This window comes from Rhopalosiphum maidis, chromosome 3 (genome assembly GCF_003676215.2).
Source record: "Rhopalosiphum maidis isolate BTI-1 chromosome 3, ASM367621v3, whole genome shotgun sequence".
Taxonomy (NCBI): Eukaryota; Metazoa; Arthropoda; class Insecta; order Hemiptera; family Aphididae; genus Rhopalosiphum; species Rhopalosiphum maidis.
The window spans coordinates 72,124,618-72,148,223 of NC_040879.1; the positions used below are offsets into that span (position 1 = coordinate 72,124,618).

Genomic DNA, 23,606 nt, shown 5'->3' on the forward strand with positions numbered 1-23,606 from the left:
TAACGAAGAATAAAGTTGAAAGTGCTCCAAAAATAAGAATAACATAAAATTAGTGATGTTGAAAGGACGGTACATTTTTATTTTTATTCAAAAAATGAAACATAACGTGATGCTTTGTGTATTTTAATCGTCAAACTCGTGAAAATCGAAAAACGTGTACTTATGTACACGGAGTTTGGATTGAACGTCATAAACTCATAAATAATAATAATAAATATCAATTATCTTTAACTAAGTCGTTAATTGAATGCGTCCGCCTACTAATAATTATTACCATATTCCCTAATACAAAGACTTCCGTCATAATATCGAAACGGTGAGAAAGTGAGATAAATCGAGTGCGATCAATACAACACCGTGCGAGCGTGTGTTCAAAAATCTCCACACCACGAAACGAAAAAATAACATTTTTTAAGCACTTGTTTGCGTAGCCGGAAACGATATTACAAAATGCGGCGGCGGCGTCTTTATGATGTTTGGTCTAGCTAGGGTCGGCGGTAGCAGCAGCGGCAGCCGAGAGCCGTTTTGTAGATTACGGTTGAAATAATTACGTTTTACGAAATCGGTCGATTGGTAAACAACAATGTAAACGTGGAGTGAAATAAGTAGGTGCGGTACAAAAAACGTCTCAGAGATATTGTAAAAACACAGCCGTTTGATGTAGGATATAGTTTAATATTATGTTACTCCAACAGATGTGGTCGCGGGTTTGGGGCTTGAAAACCAGGGGCGCGGCGGCGTTTGTACACAAAAATCGAAAAAATGTTTTTAAAAAATAAATAAAGAAGTAGGTATGTACAACAGTACAATAATATTATTTTTATGTATATTATATTATTATACGTCGAGCGCGATGTGGTGATAATATCCACCTGTAGCGGCGTCGGCCTCTGGGTGAACACCCGGTGTGTGCCGCCCGAGAGTATGGTCGTTATTATTGAGATGACATGGTGGTACGTCCAGTCTAACGCGGACGGATTATACTCGGTCGTTTATGACGTTACAGGGCGAATCGAATATCAAATTCTAAGGTCCGGGCCCCGTGATCAGTGTACGCTTTATTTACGCTTTTATCAGTGTCTCGAAGCGAGTCATAGTGGCATTTTGAAATGCGCGAAAAAAAAACGCACAATTCTGTCCGCGGCACACGCACCGGGCGCGCGTACTCCACCGTTCCACGCGCTTACCGCGGAACTGGAAGACTGGCCGAGGATGATGCGCGTGCGTCCGTCCGTCCGTCCGTCCGTCGTCGTCTTCTTCCACCACTACTCCGAGACGGACGACCGTGGCCGGTTTCTGCGTCTCCTCCGCCGCGTGCCGCGCCGTGCACAGAAAAACTCGTCGCTGTTCGGCCGTGCGGGGGACCGGGGAGGAAACGCGTGCGTGTGACCGTGTGCGACGGCGGTTGGTGCGTGCGCGTGCGCGTGCGCACCCGACCCGACCGACGACGACGTCGAGACCGCCGAATTCCGATCTCGTCCGCAACGCGTCGTCACACGTATCGCGCCGGCCGGTCGACCACGACCGTGCAACCACACAGTCCGTCAACGCGTATGCCGCCGCCGTGTACTCCCGCGAGTGTTAGCCGTCCGGTGTCCGACCACAATAATAATATCATCATCATAACAATAAATGATAATCAATCGTGATATACGTTACATCGGTCGTCAGTGAATTTTTCCGTTTTCTTTATCCGTCGGATTTTTATTTCGTTTTTCCTTCACCGTTTCCAGCCGTCCCGAGACACCGTTCACAAACGCTCGGCCTTTGACCATCACAGTTAGACGCGTCCGGGGATACCCCGCTGGTATGAATAATTATTGACGACGACGACGGGATAGCAGCGACGCGAGACACGACACAACTCTAGTCAAGTAAGTCTTCAATGCCATAACATTGTCGGTTGCAATAACGATATCGTCTTAGTGTTGATTTATAATATATACATACTCACTACTGTGTCGTCAGTGTCGTCTAAGTCGCCGTAGTCGGAGAAACGGATCGACGTGATCGCGAGTTGATTGCTTTTGAGTTCGAGAACTAAGTAGGTTATTTTGTGATGGGAACGGATATCCATCACGACGACGTACAAAGCTATTTTTCATTATTGCGCACCTACGCTGCCCATTGTCGTAATTTGTGCATGTAACGATTTATGCCCCGGCGGCGAGTGCACAACGCGAGATTTGACCCACGAGCAAAATATCTATTCGAAAACCGCCAAGGTCAAGAGTCGTTTTTAGTTCGTCGGCTCACGTGACTAGGTACATCAAATATTATTGCATTTTACTCGATGGTCTTTGACGACGGTCGGCTTTTTCGAAAATGAAAGATTAAAATTATTGCACCCACCACCCGCCCTACACACTTGTTGCTTTTTTCGTGAGCCTCCCGAAAACTAAATTGTTCATCGGCTCTACCGCAGCTGTATAGATTGCGGCTTTATTGATTGTCATAGGTAGGTATCATCAATTATTTTTCCGATTACGAAATGAATGTTTCTCAGCACTCTGAGTACGACCGACGAACCAGTTAAACGTTGTTGTTGTATAGAAACTATGTGTACAATAACACCGTGTGTAGCTCGGAGATCCACTAGCGTTCATAACATACTTTTCGTTCTCAGAATTCACTGTATCGTCGTCTCAGTATGCGGAGAACGTCGTCCGGGTGTCCCCAAAGATATAATAACGGACTCTGGTTGCTGTTATTATATTATTTTGTGTGTGACTGTTTTTAGTAAATAATATTATCACGTGCGTTATTATTATTAAAGTGCTATAAGATTTATGAATAATTCATTCGCAGTTCTGCCTAAATTCACATTCACAGACATTTAAAACCGCCGTCGTTGTGTTCAATACACACCATCACCTCGGCGTATATCACAAATTTACAAATGCCGAATAAACGCCCTTTACGACCGAGCACACCCAATGCGGGTGTAATGATTTAAATTAAATGATAATACTATATATGAGTTTCGTAAATTATATTATCAGAATGTTATGCGTCTCGTATAATTCCTAAGCTTATACCTACTCGAAAGGATTTCCATTTATGTTTGACTATGGTCAAATACTATGGTACCTATCATAATCCAACAGTGTGCATTATTGGAATCATTTTGTTATTTATATAAATTGGATTCCAATTCATTTATCTTTTGGAAATAAAAAATTGTACTTGGGTAATTAAAGAAATTATCAATTACGATTTTTCATTATTATTTTTGTCATTTTAAAAATGTTCATATTTTACAAATTTACAATATTTTGATTTATGTATTACACATATTGTCATAAATTATTTAATTATTATTGCTTATTGCGTAGTATTTGTGATTGAGAATAAAAAAAATTAAAGTTGGAGGGGGAATTAAGTGAATTTGGTTGCTTTTTTATTAATTGTAAGCTATTTCTAAGATTTGCCAAACCTTAAAATGATTTATTCGATTAAATATTATATAACACAATAACAATATAACTATTATTATTTATAATTACTATATAAATGTAATAATTAGCAAATTGATTTTCTACACTCAATAATGTATGTTATATACTTACTAACTGATCCGTTAAACTTTGTTTTAAAAGTGGTTCAGAGTATCGTTATCATATACATTTACATGTATGCCAAATTTTAATAAATATACACACATGCTAGTCGAGAATTAATACGAAAATAGCAATTAATTTTTCACCAATTTTTCAAATGTTAGAAAATTATTACAATTTTTCTTTCTGTAAAAACCTAACTTGGAAAGCACAAATAGGTTCTTTCGTTTTCAAGTAGTTATGTGCTTGTCAACGAACTTACAACATAAGCTCTGTTAGAATATAATGATACTTTTGACCACTATGTCATATTGAAATTAAACGTTTTCAACAACTGTAGATGGTCACAAACACATAAAAAAAATACTGCAACGACGTATACCCATGCGATTTACAATTTATAATATATATTGGATATATTGTGCTATAAATTATTGTACTAATTGTTCAATATAAAACTATTGCCATGTGTAATCTAGTATTAGGTATACGGACTTGGGAATGATTCTAAACTCTGACCTTTCTCGTAAACGTTCCAACACAACTAATCTACGGTTTCTTATCATTGTTTCATACGATAGGAGTAACGACTATTATTATGAAAGATGAAACGGTGAATGCACATATTTTTTGGGTTAACTGCATGACGTCTCACGAATTCCAAGAGATAAAGGCGAGTTATAAATATTTCGTTATTTTTCGTTTATGTACTACAATAATATTTAAAATCGATGAAATGGCCACCCAGGAGAAGTATTAATTTTTCCAAACACGTTTGGGGACAAGGGTGGTTTTCTGCGTTGATTTGTCGTGGTGGTCCATTTCTCTCGGGGCGGCTTGCACCCACCCTACCGTAGACAATGCTGTATATTATAATGTTAAGTATTTTTACTGTGCTTCTATTGTTCTTTTTACATTTTTTCATACATTTAACGTGTTGTCAACGGGAACTATAGTAACAGCCGTGTATAAATTGGATAAACGTCTACAGTTTTTTTGTACCGTTTCACAATTTAGTCATTTCGAATTAAATAAGCATCCGAGATAAATGAACTAGCTATTTACTCGTTTTAGAATACCCCGTAAGATACAATCGTGTTTTATAACCAACCTCCCCATCAGTGTCGCATCAATCGGAATTGTGTGATGAGGTGATGTTTATAGAGTATATTGGCCCTCTGCCCCTCTATGATGGCTGTATATTAATATATATATATATAAATACATAAGTAAGATGGGGAATGAAGTCGTTTTGGTTTTTTATTTTATTTTTTGCCCTCTGTAACCGACAACACGTTGTCGTCATACTTTAGGGTCTAATCCACCTTCACCGAAAAATCGAATTTTTTACTTCATACTTATAGGATCGTCTGTGTGTGCGTGTATGTGATTACACGTTTTTTTTTTCACAAAAGACTCGCACGGACATTTTTCACGCGCGTTAAATATTTTTTGGGATCGCATACAAAAGGCCTTTTGTGTACGAGTTTGTGTGTGCTGCCTACATCGTGCGTGTTAGTGTGTATTGTTGTGCCTATATATACACCTATAATACGACGAAAACGTCTAGCGGAGGAGAGTTGACCGGAATAAACGAACAAAAAGAAATCGCAGTTTGTCGGTGAAAAGGAACCGCGTCTTCTGCGTGCGCATGTTCATCCCGCATATGGGGTTTTAAAATACGACGGGACACCTTTCCAGATGTTTTGGCACAAGGATTTCGGCGAACATATACCAAAATTCTTTTGTGAACCAACGACACGGCGGTAACTACTACCAAATAACACGTGATTGTCGAAGCCCGTGATTTTATTTCATATACTGAGACTTGTGTATACGTATTATTCGTCCGTACGTGTTATTATTATTACGATGGCCGAATCGCCGCGTACACATATTATATTATTATGTACCTATTATACAATGTTTGAAACAATTATTAGCCATGTCGAATTTCGTATTATATCGACGGATATTATTGTGTACAGTCGTTATAGGAGTTGCTATTAGCTGCTGTTGCTGATGTTGTTGCGATCGAACCGAATCGCGTTAAAAAGGATTGACGCCAACACGACACGCAACCGTGTCGGCGGCGGCGGTTTCCCTTTGAAATCTATCGAATTGTCTAATGTGTGCCCCCATACGCATATATATATATATAAATGTACATATATTTTATAAGCGAGCATATTATAATATGTAAATGCGTAGTATATACGTTACATTCTCTATCAAACAAAACACCTCGTATAATATACACGACAAACATTATGATGTACTAAAATGTACATCCAATTAATAACATTATTATTTTAAGCGAACTATCGTCGGATACAAAGTTGTAATGGGAAAATAAATGTTTTGTTTGAATTAAAAAAAAAATTGTACATTTTTTTGACGTTTTGTTTTAATGACAGTGTTAATAGTTTTTCATCAAACCGTGTGAATAAATTATTGACTATAATTACTTCCATGCTCTTATTTCTTTTTAAAATAATTATTATTATACTTCATTTAATTAATGAGATACCCGAATACAACTAATTTATAGTGCTAAATGATTTATACGTTAATTATATAGTGACTGTTTAGTGTTAGCGAGTGAATCGATCGGTGTAAAAATATATAGTTAATATTAGTCATTGTTCATACACAATACCTATACATATTACTTTACGTGTATGACTCGTTTGTTGTAATTTGCTCGGAAGCGAAAATCGTGTCTAACTAGTGTTGAAGTCCGACACTCATAACTTATATTAAATAATGACTGTAAAGAGAGAAAAGAATTTTTCATTTAGATTCTTAATATTTCTGTGCTTATTTTAGTAAATGTAGCTAACGATTTGGAATGCGTGTATAATATTATGACAAAAAATGGCTACTAAGATTGGGATCCTTGCACTTAAAAGTATGAATCTATATGTATAAAATAATCATTTAAAATATTATTTCAAACTCGGGCATTGACATAAATATTATTATAAATTAATCATTATATAAACCATTGGCTATTATTTTATTTATTTTTGAAGAACAAGCTCCGCTTCACATTGAATTATTTTGATATTCTAATAAACCACGTGTATGTAAATGTTTTTAGTAGTACAATTATTTATTTTTTAGTGTGAATACCGCTAGGTCGTTTTTAATGAAATTTGTGTTTACGTTTTAAATATTAAATAGAATTAAAAAAATTGTTTTGTATCAAAATAATGTCTTGTTTTTATTGAATTCCTTGTAAACTTCGTTTGTACTGACAAATTATTCTTTAACTAAACCATTGTGTAGGATTGGTTTGAAAAACGTTGAACTACATAATTTTTTTAACAACCAATGATAACTAAAGGTACCTATATATTATATCATATGTGTTTATCTTTCAATGTCATAGGTTATCTGCAACTGGTGAACTCCTACACACGATCGCAGTGAACTCCTGAATAACCATTTTTCTTTATCTAAGAATCGTATATAGTATAGGTAGTAAAACGTTGAATAACTTGGTACTCAGCAGTTTGTGTATTGTAAATAGTTTTCACGTTCGAACTTCAGACAGAGATGCAGCTGCTGTTCGTTTCGGAATCGAAGAGGTTCTAACAATAATAATAATGGATTTCGTGCGCTGCAATAATAATTATTATTGTGCCTATATAGTATATAGACCGGCTGTGTAGGTCGTCGTTGTGCGTACGAGCCGTACAACAGAAGAATCCCGTTTTACTCGGGGTTTGTTTTCGAAAATTCTTCAATTGATTTCACGTTGTTTACTTTTCAAAACGGTCCAAATAACACAATTATCGCCGGGGGCACGATTTACAATACTTTCTTTCGTAAAGTGTGCGTATTATTTTACCACTATTGTAAATGTCTCGTTTCACGTATTACACACATAATAATATAAAAACATCGCTCTTTCGCTAAACTCGACGTTGTCGTCGATGCTTGCACATACTATACGGTGCACCGTATAAGCAATAACATACAAGACGATTACCATATTATTATTATTATAATCCGCCCGCGGCGTTTTTTAACGGCCCGTGGCGGCATCGATAAAACGATCGTCGTTGTCGTCTTTAAATTTTTTTTTTTACATTTCATCACAATCGATTTGAATATCGTTCGTGTGCTGCTCTGCGGTAGATAAAATACACGAAAACAAGATCGACGGACTCGACGTATAGGTATATAATATAATCTACTTGCAAGTCGTAGTTATTATAATATATCGGTATAGTAGTTGTAATACTGGTCTCGCCGCGGAGTAAACCAGAGTATGATTTTTACGCCGCTCGAGTGCGTATATTGTGGAAGAAAAACCGAAACGAAAAAAAAAATCCATACGCATATTATTATTATTGCTGGTACACTCACACACACATGAATTGTTTGCATTGGACGCTCGTTAGCCGGTCCTTGTTCTTCCCATAATATTATAACTGCAGCCGCCGTCCGTCGCCCACTCCTCTTCTCTCGGTCCGCGACGGCTGTGGCTACGGCGGTCGTTTCATGCGCGCTCGTGTAGTCTAGTTAAGGGAACATGTGAGGATTGATAAATTATAGGTCTGCTCCTCGATTCGGACAACCGGTTTCTTTTTTTCGGCTCTCCGGGCACTTTCCGATGCGTACCTTATAATATTATAGGTATGTATAATATGGTGTTAGTGCGGTGGTAGTGGTACGTACTACACAATAGTGTCGAGCAGTAGGCATCAGTCGCACAGGACTAGCTACGGTTGTTGTTGTTATTGTTGTGCTTGTGCACATATGCAATCATATGGTGTGCTGTCGAGAAAGAGGAACGGATAACGAATCCTTAACCGATCGGAAGCTAATTATCATCACATTACTCGTTGCATATTTTGTGCCTATTCACTGCAATAATTTGCCTTGTAAATAACAAAACTGCTGTATAGTCTTTAGGATGTTAAGATTTAATATTTCATAATTTTTCTTTCCTAATGAAACTAGGGAGTTCATCGTCTACCGCTTCCCGTTTGTTGTTTATACGTTCGCTCTGTATAAATCATCTTGTCCATTCGATATTTTAAATTATATAAACGTCCCGAGGTACCTGTATAATATAATTTTATATTGTTTGATATGCTGTTTAGTATTATGGTAAAGTGGTGCGCGCATCGTATATTATGACGACGATCGTTTGACGAGAATAACTACAAGAGATTTTTTCTCCACGCTGGCAGGCGGTTTTCGACGGCAATTAATAATAACGCGTTATTGTTGATAATCATCTTGTGATGATCGCCGAAAAAATAAACTTACATCATAAAGTATAGTTACACCTACGTGTGCACAGACAAATCGAACGTGAGTATAGTCGTTGTTAGACTATTGTTCTACACCGCGTAAAGTATACGCGGTATATTTATTTTAATATCCGTTTCTTCAGTATACATTATTATATTACCTATCTGTTAAGAGTGCAAATTTGTAGGTTTTAATATGTATTTATTTTGAGCTTATGCAGCTCAACGGTGGTAATGCGGACGATTTGTTGATTACAGAATATCTAGAAACATTTTATTTTGCATGTTTGAGCAAATATTTGGTTTAAAGAAAATTCAGCTTATTTTTTATATTTTAGAATTATTTTATTAGTGTCTATAAAAAAAAAAAAATCTTAATTGTTTATTTCTCGACTGATGATTTATTTACATTTAAGACAAAATAATGATTGAAATGTTTCAATAACTTGTTTAAAACATAAAACATCGAGTATTAATTGTGTGTCTATCTTGATGGTTTATAATTGCTAATCTTGGTAACTTAGGTCCTTTTGGTTAATTAGGTTAAATTATATACACGATTCCATCAAATCGTTTTATAATATAGTACTTATATTATTTTTTTGAATACAATTAAATAATTGTAGTGACTCATAAATATAAAAAATAAAATATTGAACACATTAGAATTTTTTTTTAAGCTTTTAAGTTAATTACCACTTTACGGCTATAACTTATTTATTTAATATTATTTTAATATATTGTCCAGGAATTATTCCTATACAAAACATATTATTAAAGTAAATATTATTCGTAAATCGCTGCTGTGCATTGTGTTATAAGTTACAACGTTTTATTATTTGGTTAAAAATTGTTTTGATAAAATGTTTGGAAAAACATTTAATATTTTTATGGCTTGAATACTATTCTCTACATTTATTCGTCTATTCATAGTTTATTTTGTCTATTTGGCAATCGTGGAACCGACCAAAATGTGTTATGGTATGGTCTGGATGCCTGGTGTTATTAAATAGCATTGAGAAAATTATATTTTTATAATATTTGCGTCATAAGAATGTTTACAAAATAATTTAAAAATATTTTCAAATGCTTTCTGGTTTTAGAGAGAGAAATATATACTTTTTGGAAGCTGATTTATTTATTTTAAATCGTTTTAGCATCTGTTACATCAATCAGTGGCTATTTTTTTTTTATTCAAAAGTGGAAATTATTAACAATGTTTAAATCGCTGTGGTAGTCATTTATGTTTCTTATATAGCTTTCCGCGATATATTATATATAATTTCTCTTTTTTTTCCTATTTACGTGACGAAATCATGTTTTTAATCTAGTATTATTTTACACACTTTCGTCGAACGTGTGGATACAACTATTTTAATGAAAATAAATTTCTTTTTATAGGTACTTGTGCAAGTATCCTAAAGAATGTTTGGTATTATTTTATATTAATATAGCTAATTATTTATTTAGGAAACTTACACACACAAATTTTTTTATTTTCATGTTCAAATGCTATAATATGTTTTAGGAATATTATATAATATAATACACATTAAATTAACAATAATTTCACTATTATATTTCTATTACAGTGTTTAATTAAAAACTGCAGATTTCGAGCAGTATTTATAGGCGTAAGCTGTGTGTGAAACTGGGCGTGTGTCAAAAATTCTCATTGACACTCCCAAGTCCTTTTTTATAATGACAACCGACTAGTAATATATTTTTTAGTCTACTGCTATATTTCTGGAACACTAACATGTGTTGCCGAGCACAAAATATGTTGAGCGACCGCACTTGCTGATCGCCTTAATGGTAATATTTAAAAATCAAAATCGATATAAACCGAATCATTGCTATCGTGGATTTGAATAATTATTAATAAATTATTTTTTTAGTGATAAAGTTAGGTGAGAAAAACAACAATAAGTAGGCGGAGAACACGTTGCCCTTGTAATTCGTGGTCCTGGAAATTGATTTATTTGTTTTTGGATGGTCCACATCCGCCAATATGGGTTAGGTAGACGATAAACTCTGATCTAAATATTTCTGTACCCACTCTATATAGGTTCAGTATAATATATGATTACGCTTAGGTTTTTTTATCACATGTTCCTTCGTTATATTATATCATATTTTTATTGTAGCTAGCTATATGTGAAATGTTTGTGAAACATCGTTATTAGCAGTTGGTTTAAGAGCCGTCTCTAAAAATTATCAGTGTTAAATCCTATTTAAATTTTTTTTTCTGGTTAGACAATTTACTCTGACATCGGTTGGATATTAAATGATAATTTTTAATGAATACTAACGAAGAAGGATAGTGTGCCAACAAGGTTACCAACGTGATATGTATTTTATCACATAAGTCCTCCGATCAGTAAAGGTATGTTCCAGAACGAATGTGGTCTACGCGTGCTCCCGTATCATAACTCGATCAATTATTAAGGCATTATAAATAGGTTTTTTCCTAATGGTATACAAGTAAGAATCCCACATTTAACAGAATACTTCGATCGACGCTCTTTCTGATGTAATTTAAAATATTTATCATTATAACTCGATTCAGTCAATTTATATATTTATGTAAGTAACTATAAGCTGAATGAGTAATAATAAATAGTGAGTATAAAATTTTTATAGCTAGTCATCTGTTTGAATTATATTGTGTTATAATTAATTATTCATTTATTATACGTACGAATAAAACATGTGCGCTGTTGGTTCGATTTTACTAGGCTGTGCGTGCAATATACATGGTGTATCACTGGCACAAAAACATACATGAAATTTTAAATTAAATTAATGATAAATTATTAATTTATTATTGCTACCCCATTTTCACAATCTTTTACTTACTATATGAACCCTGACTTGGTAATATCTCAAAACATATAAATTGTCCATTAATCTATTTTATAACTTAAAAAAATAATATTATAAAGTATAAATATATAACTGATGTAAGTAATTATATTCATGGATCACTTCAGGCGTATAGACTTTGGGGATAAAAAAAAATACAACGTTGCATCTGTGTTCGATTAGGTTACTGAAGTCTAGTAAAAAAATTCACTGATTAAACCAAATTATTAATATATATAATTCTATTGTAATATATTGTTTTAAAAAAAATTAGCCAATAGTTAAAAATGTACCTATATAAAAATACTGTATATAGTAAATTACTAAAAATAACGTTTTATACTATGGTGGAATTTAGGGACTCAGCAGTATATATCCTAAGCCATAGAAATGTTAACTTAAAGTATACCTATTTTACTTTATTATATTAATAAATGTGGAAGGATATGTGAAAGAGAATGGTGAATTGGGGAACCCAAAATATTGTTCATAAAATTTTTTTGTCATTTAGAAAATACACGCGTCTCAAATAGCTGATGGTTTTCAAATGTTCTTACAAGTAAATGATCAATATCAATTTAAAATAATTTAATGCTCGAAAATCCAATGTTGAAACTTAGAACATAGAATATTACATATATTTATACATTATAATATATTACATACAACTACCTAACCTAACCTACAGCCAAATTAGCCATTAGTAGTGAGTCTATATAATTTCCGCACTGTCATGTCACTGGAAAGCCAGAAAATAGAAAGTTGCAGATATTGTGTTATAAATTTTATGAGTTATAACTTATAACTATATGTGTAAAGAATATAATAAAAACTACACTAGTCAAATGTATAGGTACTCAATGGTAATTTATATAGGCATTATATTTTATTTTATTAAAAATATTTAATCTCTCGGTTGATGGTTTATGTGTAATTTTGTGTGTATAACGTTATGAAGTTACCAAAATTTTTTTAAGGTAACTGTGCGAGCTCTAGATTAGTATATACTCCACTGACAGCGCCATCTACGCATCACATTATCTTATCGAGTGGAACGGAATTTATTCTACCAGAAAATGAAACGTCCGCGAAACGTATTTGATTACTAATCATAATAGCTTATGCGTTTTTCCACTAGTATAATAAGAGGGGAGGAAAAGTACTGTTTGCAAAAATGTATACTTGAAAAATAATCGTCGACAATAATTTCGCTCACAATAATAACACGATAAAAAGATAATAATGACAATTTGATTTTTCAGCAGACATGCGAATGACGACGTACGGCAACGGCGACGGTCGACCAGCGGCGACATGTTGATGCACCATGTCAAGGCATGGACGCTCTAAACAATACGGTCCGGAACCGCCGCCGGCGGCCGTCTACACCAAGCCGCCGCCGCCGGTGCACGGCAACAACACGTACAACGGCCGCGCACATCACCATTACCAGCAGCAGTCACAACAGCAACAGCACCAGCAACTGCTGTTGCAACAGCAATTTTACGGCACGCAGCAACAGTCAAACGCAGTGGTCGGATCTAGGCCCCCGTCGAGCAGTCATCACCATCACTCGTTGCCCAGGTAAAATTATATTATATATTGGTGATTTATTGCGATTGTTATTGTGGTTTGAAGCGGGGAGCAGGGTTTTTGGATTCGTCTTTGTCGACATTTTAAAAGTAGAAAACTTTTTTTTACTATTTCTTGTTAGCGTATGCGATTTATGTTAAAATGCCAAATTAGTGACCGCTGCACGGACTTACCCCCCAACTAGGATAATTATTATCATATTCTTTGCCAAATTAAATATTAAAAAAAAAAAAATGATTATATAGCTAAACATACAAGCTGAACTTCGAAATTCATACAACAATCTTTCGTCGGTAAAATGAGATAAAAATAAAAATAAAATAGAATTATTAGCAACTTGTCCCTATCGATAAGTAAAAATTAATTTTAAAAATTTTTTTTTTCGTACGTTAAGAACGGTGTAGTCCTCGTTTTCAATTTGAAATTCGCAAGACACTACTCCCTTTAAATTTGAAAATCCTATTATCACGAGGTGGATAAATATATCTATATATTTTCAGTTCTATCATAGTAAAAATGGCGATTTTCAAAATATTTTTCCTACGAATATAATGTACGCAATATCTATGAACATTCAAACTTCGACTTGAAATTCGCACGACAATCTTATTAAAATTACGTAAAATGATATATTATACAAGAAAACGGTCAGCAACAGGTCTCTTCAATTTGTTCATCTTTTTTTGCGAATTTAAATGTATGCCTATTCCGTTTGCAAAGACATTGCATGCCTATTTTTAAATTCGCACGACACACCTTTCCCTTCAAAATTAATATTGCATGGCCAGCATTCCCATGCCATGTCCTAGAAATAATTAATGTTTTATGCATTTTTTTTACGAATTTACTGTACGCTATGCCTTACTAATTACTATAATATCGACTATATCAATAAATACTGTGTAATCGCTTATCAGTTATCACCCGTCTCATAAACTGTGTATCAATATGTTTTCCTAATACATCTTGACGCGGCATCTAGTGTGTTATCGTCGGTTCGAGACATTGAACATGGACTACGTTTGGATTGTGGCTGTCTGACGTTGCATTGATAACGTAGGTACTTTACGCTTATATGTTAGTTATACGTACAACATAAACAGCGATATAAAATGTATATACTCGTACAATTCATATAGTTATAATGGTACCTATTTATTTTATAGGCGATTCGCAGTAAATTTACTCGATCGATATATTCGTGTCCGGAAGGTTATTTAGTTTTAGAGTAAATTGCAGACAGGATTATTGACGGATTTTTGGGGATGACGTAATTTGTGTGTCGACGACGAATCCATTTTTCATCTTAAACCCTTAGGAAATCCATGTCGTTGATGAATACCGTTGTGGACGTTGTGGTATTCGTTAGCTTGAAAATATTCCGACTCCACCGTGTCTTTAAATTGTATTAATGTAGTGGTAATCTGCCAAGAACACTGGCTCTGCAAAAATTGTATAGTATTTATTGATTATTTACTTTAGAAATATGGTCTGTGTGAGCGAGTGGCATTTCTTATAATTGAGACGAGAACGTCTGTGGCGTGTTTTTATACAATTTACTTTTGGCATGAGATACAGAGGAGAGAGGAAGTGGTGTAGTATATACCTCCCCCCCTCAAGCCATTTGGAGGTTTGTCCGGTGTATAATAGAACTGTCCAATATTATTTTAACGATTTCCAAAGGTTTTTCTTTTCATACAAACATATACTATTTATAAACTACTTACCCCGTGGCCGTTCTCATCAAAACTGCGGCAAAAAATCATCACGTACTATAATATAATGATAATAATAGTAAAATCGATGGGAATAATGAACATAATATATTATATTATATATATACTAGTCATGTTAGACTGACAGACTATCTTTGTACCAGCGAACAAAGGGAAGAATTTCTCATTGTTTTCGTCCGTCCGTCTCACTGCAGCTAAAGCTTTTTAGTTTTTATATATTATTATACATTCTAAAAATAATCTCCCATAATATTTTCTATTGCACAGTACGGAAGTTTTGAACTTATACTAGCCAGACGATCTAGAGGGGTCGCTCAGAATTCAACGAAACGATATGTATATCATATTATAAAACTACGCCGACGAGACAATACGGCTTTCGTTAAATGCATCTTTTAAATGTTAATAGTGCTTTACGAATAATATAGTGTCGTGTATTACCATCAATTCTAATAACGATTCATCAGAGACGTATATTCAAGGATGGTTATAGGGGTTTTGCATTTTATATGAACTTTTGTGCTTATATAATTATTATATAAACTCTATGCCAGTACCTGAAAAGAGGCTTAGGGTGCTGACGGCGGTGTAGCTCTTTTCTATTTTTTTGAAAAATGTATAAATGCTTTCAGCGTTCTGTAAACGTATAAGACTTAATATAATATATTAAAATGTTTATATTATATATATATATAACCATGTGGCATGTACTTATTCAAATTATTATTTGTATGAAGTTCACCGTACAATTTTAAAATGTTTTTTATTCCAGCAATATAGCATCATTATTATACTAAACTCATTACGAATCTTATAGCAAATAATTAGTCCTCTCTCTCCGTTAAAAAAATAAAATCCTCGATATTATTACAATTTAAACTCTTAAGGCTCATTCGTTTCGTCCACAATTTTTATCACGCTGTGTTAAAATTCCAGTGCACTTTTAATTAGTAGAACACTGGCTATCTTTTTGATATATAGGCACATCATCGTCATCCGGTGTTGCCATTAAATTGAATAATATTCAACTTGACTTGGACATGCGGTTATAGTGGTCAAATAGTTATCAATTAAATTGCTGATACAATTTTTAAGATATGAAAAGTTACACTGGCAAACCTTTATTCAGGTTCTAAATATTTCTACCCAATTAATGTGATCGTATAAAAATATAAAATAATTATTACTACAAATATGAACTTATTATGGATAGGTACATAGTGTAAAAGCACTTTTATACAATAATATTTTTAATTTGTTTTGAAAATCTGTGTTTAATTATGTTATTTATTTATACTTGCTAAGTCATCTATTGATTTCAATATTATTAATTAATATTCAGGAAATAACTACTTGATTATATAACTATATAACAATAATGTATATAATATTAATTTGTTTGACAATACGAATTAATGATTGAAATACGCGACTTGTAATTGGCAAAAGCGTTATTGCAGTTACGAACATTTTTAATTATACGTTTCTGCAAAGTGTATAATAACTGCAACGTCGTCGTCGACGACCAAATCATAATAATAATATTATATTGATCGTTATTATAACCATTTATCATGTTCTGACAGAAATGCCTGGAGCGCAGACAGACATTCTCCGGCAGCCGGCGGATCTTCGTCGAACAGCTCGAACGACCGGGCGTACGCCACCCGCCGGACAAAGCACCATCGGGTGTACAACAGCCATCGGCAGACGTCTCGTGGCCACCACAAGAGTGGTGGCGGCGGCGGCGGCGGGGGGGCCACCACGGACCCGGACGCCTTGTCGTCGGTGACCACGGCCGGCATCAAGTACAACCCGCTGCAGCAACCTCCCCCCCAACAGTTGAACCACCAATCACTGCACCAACTGCACCACCAGCAGCAACTGCAGCACCACCACCGGCCGCAGATGGCACCTGCTTGGCCACCGACTGAACCGCCGCCGTCGGCCGTTCACCATCACCAGCAGCAACAGCAGCAGCCGGCCACTGCCGCGCAATACTTGCCGCAGCCGCCACCGCCACAGTTACCTCCACAGAACACCGCGGCCGCGGTTTTGAGGCACCACCACCAGCCACCGGCGGCAGTGCCACTGTTGCTGCCCTCGTGCGACGTGGCCGTCGACGCCTGCGGCGGCCACTGTCCGAGGTTCGAAAACTTTTGCCATTTCTGCTTGTTGGTGAGTCGCCGCGATATCGTATCCATCGCACGAGAATATTAATTTAATATATATTTTATTATAATTATTTTGACACACGTTGTTATAGTATTGTATGTATACGCATTATAGTGTTTAGAGTAGTTATCAAACTGTTGCGCTTTGCGCCTTAGGGATTTGGCTCAACTTCCTCTGAATAATACCACATTAAAAAATATTTTTAGTCGCGTTGTAACACAGATTTTTTTTATCAACTTCCCTCAAACGGTGAACCTCGTACTCTGCGAAAAATAAACAATTGAATATTTTTACACGATAATACATACTATTATGTAAATATGTACAGTGTCGTGTATTTCGGTAATCATAGTCATAAAATATTTTATGGGTATTAAACAATATTATGTAATATAACGATAACAGCCTGTTCACGCATAATACGAGTCCTATTAGATCCTGTCAAAATTAATATTTTATCCGGTTTTTATAACTTAAATGCTAATCGATTTTTATGAATCAACGTGGGACCGAAAAAGGTCGTTTTCGAGCAACATCAAAAATTAAACTTTCAGTGCGGGCACGACAAAACACATATTTTTTTATGACAGTTATAACCGTAGAGCATGAACTCTGGTTTTTTCACGAGATAATATTCTTTCTTATACGATTTCATTTATGACGTTCAGACACGCACGAGGACGGAGATGGACTCTATATTATTGTTGATTATTATTATTACTATTTTCGGCTTTAAATATTATATCATTACCTACTATTATCGTTTATATCAATCGTGTGCGCTTCGCAGGTGTTTTATTTCGCGGGCATCACGGTGGGCTTCCTGTTGATCATGGCGGCCGTCGTGTCCACCCGGGATCCGCGGTTCCTCTACATCGGCGGCCTGGTGCTGCCGGTCAGCGCGTTCCTGATGGCCGTCCAGTGCCGGGTGCGGCAGGACGCCGACCGCCGGAAGCGGAACAGGCAGCTGAACGGCCGGCACCACCACAGGTCGAACGCGGGCGCCCTGATGGTGATCAACAACAACAACAGCGGCGGCGGCAACCAACACAACGGCGGCGGCGGCGGCGTCGTCGTCGGTCAACAGTCGGGCCCGGCCGCCGGCGCCGAGACCATACCGCTGCAGAACATCGCGATGGCGCCCGCCGGCGGTGCCGATAACGGCGGCACGCTTCGCCGGCAGTTTCAGGGCAACGTCTACCAGTACGTGGGCCAGAGGGACGGCGACAGCGAGGCCAACTATAACGCGGCCAACGGCCATCACTACGATACGACGTCCGAAATACAGCAGTGAGTGTTGACAATCGCGGTGTCGCCGTTACGAGCGTCGTGCGTCGTCTAGATGAAAAAATATAATATCCTTCCTTGTTTTATCCTGGCTAGATAAAAATAATTTAAAGGATCGTTCTATCCGTCCGCTTGCAAGCTTGGGTCCATGTAGGATCGACGAGGGCCGGTGCGAAAATAATCGTGAAACCCGACATAAATCTCTATTTATTACAAGCGTCTTTAAAATATCCAATATTTTTCGCTGTGCTCTCCTTCGACATGGAAACAGACGAAAACGTAGGCGTAGTCGTTGAATTTCCTATTTACATAAAAACAAGTCACAGCTAGTACGGACGATAATCTCCAATAGAAGCTACCTAATATATAATATGTGAGCAGTGCTCGGAACAAAAAAAATGTTGGCTTTTTTGAAATTATTACTTCTGTACTATGCTCCATATCTTCACGCGTTCGACTTAAATCGATACTATTTATATATTTACTTATACCTAACATATATAATATCATTATATTTTATTTGTAATAACCTATATCGCCACGAGCGATGTTATTTTATTTTTAAGAACTTCCCCTTTACGAAACATATATAATACCTATAATAATATATAATTTTGAAAACCGATTTCTCTCTCTTTTTTTTTTTTTTTCGAACGAGTGGTCCCAACTATTAGTTATAAGTGTTTATTACCCCGCCATCATCATATACCCTCTTAAGATGGCCTCGAGAAATTCGCATAATATGCAGGCACTCGCTCTGGCGCGGCACATCGGTTGAAATAATATTATGTAATATCAAAACTGCGTGTGCGAGCTGAGTGTGCAAAAACTGTTTTTTTTTTCTTCTAATTTGCTGTTGTGTCCGTTTCAGAATCGAAGGAGTGCCGTGGTGGAGACGAGAAGACAACAGACCGTATCACAACCGCGCCCCTTATCCGTAACCAACCGACACTGCACACACCACAGATATGTATAATAAACTAGATTGCTAACTGCTGCATCCTATCAATGTGTTTAGTTGAAGCAGACAGCAGCCATTTAATTCGAGGCCTATGGGCTTTATCACGGCCTTAGATTTGTTTGATAAGGAAGCCGATAAAAAAAATAAATAATTAAATTATAAAACAAATTTTTATTGCACGTTATTTTTCTTATTTAAACAAATTTTGTATCTAAATATCAATAACAATTTTTAACATAGTTTATTCAGATAGGTTAACAATTTTTACATGTTATAAAATAAAATGGTTTTACTGAGTTTCTGTCGTTTACTAGCAGTTTTCATAATCGAGGATGTTATTATTTTACTGTAAGAATATAATCTCACGTTAAGATAGGTTCTGGTTACTTTGTTTATAATATCGATTTTGTGAGGTCTTGCCAATAAATCTGTTGAATTCCAGCAAGCATCACATTTTGGAAATAGCGTGGTGTCTGTCGCCAGTGAGTTTTGGACATTTATCATAATTTTTAAATCCATATTTTTAATAAACATTTGTTTTTTATCCACCATAATGGTTTTAAATAATGTTTCTGTCAATTTAACAATTTTGTATACCCCATAAGAAGCATACTTCAAACCGCCTCTGTTTTTCATAATTGTAAAATATTTTGGTGTGGTATTATTTTGATAAACGTGATCATTTTCAATGTATGGATCTGTAATAGCTTCAATACAACCATCACATTTCAAAGTTGGGATTAGTTTTTTAACAATATATCCACTTATGTAATATAATATATTTTCAATAGTGATGCTATTAAAATCTAATTTATTGTACTGTTCTGCTAACAATGAAATATCAAATTCATTTTCTAAATTTTGTTCTGGTGCTTTATATTTCCATTTGATTGAAAAAAGAGAATCTTCATGAGGTGACATCAGTGTACAGTTTCCTGAGCTAAGTCTTATTGAAGTGTGCAATAAAGTACTTTTTAGAGCATGTTTGAATTGCAAACAGGTAGGATTATTATTATGACCCAATCGACCTCTCATAAATCCAAAAAAAATTTCTATTGCATCTTGGCTTAATTTGTATGTCAGAATAAATTTAAAATGTTGATTTATTAACAAATCCTTTGCTATAGCTATAGTAGATTTTATGGATGCAGCAAAACCTAATATGAATGTTTTTCTTTTACTTTTCCACAGATCTTGCCCAGTAGCTGTCTTCAGTGAATACAAATAGTCAATATTATTTTTCATTTTTGTTTCTAAGTATTGAATATTTTGTTTATTAATTGGTTGTTTAAAGCCTTTTGCATATGGGTTTCTGGAATTCAAGAAATCAAAAATCTCATCTACAACCCTGATGAATCTTATTGTTGCATCACAATTTTCAAAATCTTTTGAGGTCTTGGATAGAAATTGTAGAGAGTCTGCGACGGAACTGCTAAGTGTTTGAACTGCTAACTTTACCTTCATACTATTGCTTTTCCAATTTATATGTGAAGAGTTTATCTTGTTTGCCAATTTAAAGCCCATGTCGTTTTGCAGTTCAAATAATTTATGAATATATCTCCATTCAATAAGACTGTTGTTTGAATCTTTAAATACTCCTAGTGTTCCCAAAGCATTCCTAGCTAATTTAACATTATGGCATGCATCAGGTGTGAAATAAACATTAGCTTTAGTTGAAGTTATCGAAAAATCAGACTTGATAAAATCAAAAGGTTGGTCTAGATCACATCCTAGAGTTTTAAAAGTTGAAGAATTAGCATATGCTCCATCACAGGTGACTGCCACAACATTAATCCCAAATTTATCACATTGGGTAATAGCAATCCTAATTAATTGAGCTTGTACATTTGATTTAATTTTATCTACAAACCAATACCCAATTGGCCATTTCCATTTTTGTTTTAAGCTAGACAACATAAAAACTAAAACCTCCGTTGACTCTTTTTCACAGTCTTCAACTGTCAAACTATTACCATAGTCACAATAACCAACAAACCTTAAAAAATTTTAATTTATAAATTTATATCTAGTTATAATATATTCAACTATGAATAATATTTTCTAATAATACATACATATGACTAACTTTATCCCACTGAACTGATTTTTTAATACTCATGGAGTCTAATATCAAACAACAAAATTTGTCTTCTTTGGGAAATTTACCTATTTCTAATAGGACATCTTGTAAAATACCAGTTTCAGCATTTATATTTGATACCCAATTTCGTATAGCACTTGGATTAGGCAAAGAAATTGAAGTCCTTTAAATTACAATTTATTTTTCAAAATTACAATTTCTGTAACTCAAATATATAATTGTTTCAGTTATTGAGGATATATACCTACCTAACATAGTTATATGCTTTTGGAGAATAAAAATAAAGTGTAGTTGCAAACTTTTTTACTTCTTCGCTGTATCGCCTTGCAGTAGGAGCCACATTACCATTATTTATAATATCTTTTAAAAAAACCTCAGTAAAATTTTTTTCAATTATATTAGTAGTTTCTCTATCAGTACAGGATCCAATAGTAGACATCAATTGCTGATAAGAATAATTTTTATTAATAAAAATTACAATATAGTTTATTAATATATAAATATACAGTTAAGTTTCACTCATCCGGTAATCAGTCATCACTAATCACTAGAGGCATTTCACATATTATAATAACTTATTAAGTGTGTACTAAGACTAAGCCAATCTTTCTCAGTTAGCATTTACGTAAATACCTCAAGTGAATTTATTTTTGTGTTCTGCCTTCTAACCGTTTGTTGTAAAAGTTTAATTCGCTTTTTGAGGTTGGCTTTTTTTGGTGTATCAAACAATTTTTTTTTAAATTTTCTTTTAAGTGTTGGTGTATATGTAGGGGTATGAGGTGACTGGCTGGAATCTGCAACAAATTTAATACATGACAAAGCATTATTGTATATAAATTAAAATTGTTAACATATTTAACTTACTAGGTCCAATAAAAGTCAGATCGACAACTTCATAATTACACCCAGCATTTTCAACACCAGAATCAATAGGTAAATTAGGAGAAGTAGTTATTATATTAATTATATTTGATGAAGAAGAAACTGTAGATAAAAATGTAATTTACTTAATATAGGTAAGTAGTAGTAATAGGTAAGTAGTACAAATACAACATTGAATGTAAAGAAGAATTTAATTTTACCTGAAGAACTATAATTGTGATCAAATTTGTTGCTGCTTAAACATTTTATTGCTTTTTTGGAACAATCGAAATTGGATGGTATAGCTGTATTTTTTAATATAAGTTTTTCGGGGGCTTCAACAAATTCACTTTTATTAAAATGGAGACTGCATAAGCGTGAAAATTTTGTTGGAATGAAGTTATCTCTTTGGATAGAGTGCACCCATTTTTGTCTCCTTAACTCATCGATTGGAAATCTATAATTAAAAACAAAATATCAAACACATTATTAAAAGTGTATTTCAGTAGAGCTAATTATTTTTGATAACTTTTTTGTAAAGTATTTAGTTACCTAAATAATTTTGTAGTTGAACCAACAACCCCGTCCTTGCTACTGCATCCATCAGCACAGCACTTATATGGCATAATTGGAAAAATAGCATAAAAATATTAAGTCTCAAAACAATATACCTATTGCAAAAAACAGAACACAACAATACTGTCAACAGTGTCAACTACTCAGTTTTGAGTTTTCACAGTAGTACAGTACACAAGTCAACAGACAACAACAACAATTGATAAGGCAAAATCTACATCGGCCTCGATTAAAATGGCGGATAATAACTTCGCATATTATCATCAGTTAGCAATCTAGTTTATTATACATATCTGTGGCACACACACGCGTCTCCGTTATCAACTGGTCATGATTATTATTATTTTTTTGTTTTTCTATAGCTCCCCATTGAGTTTGTGCGTGTATGTGTGTGTGTGTGTGTGTGTGTAGGTTAAATATTATTATATTATATACGATTTGTAACTACATTAATTATTATTATTATTATTATTATTATTATTTTTTGAAACTAAGTTTTTGTTCTCGTCCCGGTGCTTTGGGGCGACGTTTGTACACATATACATATGCATACATTATATTATTAAACAACATTACGTGTTTCGATTGAAATATGTCTCCGCTGTGCCAATGACTAAACCC

The 23,606-nt window shown here is 34.6% G+C and overlaps 2 protein-coding genes across 3 annotated transcripts; one reads left to right on the top strand and one right to left on the bottom strand.

The window, feature by feature from the left end:
* Window positions 1-1,478: 1,478 nt before the first annotated feature.
* Window positions 1,479-22,043, top strand: LOC113559279 (inactive histone-lysine N-methyltransferase 2E-like). Of its 2 annotated transcripts, none has more exons than XM_026964942.1 (5): window positions 1,479-1,874; window positions 12,958-13,279; window positions 16,611-17,202; window positions 17,990-18,489; window positions 19,358-22,043. In XM_026964942.1, exons 2-5 carry the CDS (start codon window positions 13,023-13,025, stop codon window positions 19,425-19,427), a joined length of 1,419 nt encoding a protein of 472 aa, XP_026820743.1. In that variant the 5' UTR covers window positions 1,479-1,874; window positions 12,958-13,022; the 3' UTR covers window positions 19,428-22,043. The 2 variants fall into 2 exon arrangements, with proteins under 2 accessions (XP_026820743.1, XP_026820744.1); XM_026964943.1 differs by having other exon boundaries at window positions 12,961-13,279.
* LOC113559280 (THAP domain-containing protein 2-like) lies at window positions 21,991-23,388 on the bottom strand. The gene is made up of 4 exons (XM_026964944.1): window positions 22,962-23,388; window positions 22,631-22,866; window positions 22,413-22,532; window positions 21,991-22,342 (listed from the first exon to the last, which is right to left on the bottom strand). The coding sequence occupies exons 1-4, from the start codon at window positions 23,033-23,035 to the stop codon at window positions 22,170-22,172; spliced, it is 603 nt and encodes a 200-aa protein (XP_026820745.1). The 5' UTR covers window positions 23,036-23,388; the 3' UTR covers window positions 21,991-22,169.
* Between the last annotated feature and the right edge of the window lie 218 nt (window positions 23,389-23,606).

Coding starts and splice junctions, on each gene's coding strand:
- LOC113559279 (XM_026964942.1), top strand. CDS start 13,023: ATGTCAAGGCATGGACGCTCTAAACAATACGGTCCGGAACCGCCGCCG. Junction 13,280..16,610: donor CACCATCACTCGTTGCCCAG/GTAAAATTATAT, acceptor ATGTTCTGACAG/AAATGCCTGGAGCGCAGACA. Junction 17,203..17,989: donor TTTGCCATTTCTGCTTGTTG/GTGAGTCGCCGC, acceptor TGCGCTTCGCAG/GTGTTTTATTTCGCGGGCAT.
- LOC113559280 (XM_026964944.1), bottom strand. CDS start 23,035: ATGCCATATAAGTGCTGTGCTGATGGATGCAGTAGCAAGGACGGGGTT. Junction 22,533..22,630: donor TCACAATTATAGTTCTTCAG/GTAAAATTAAAT, acceptor TTTTATCTACAG/TTTCTTCTTCATCAAATATA. Junction 22,343..22,412: donor TCTGACTTTTATTGGACCTA/GTAAGTTAAATA, acceptor AATTTGTTGCAG/ATTCCAGCCAGTCACCTCAT.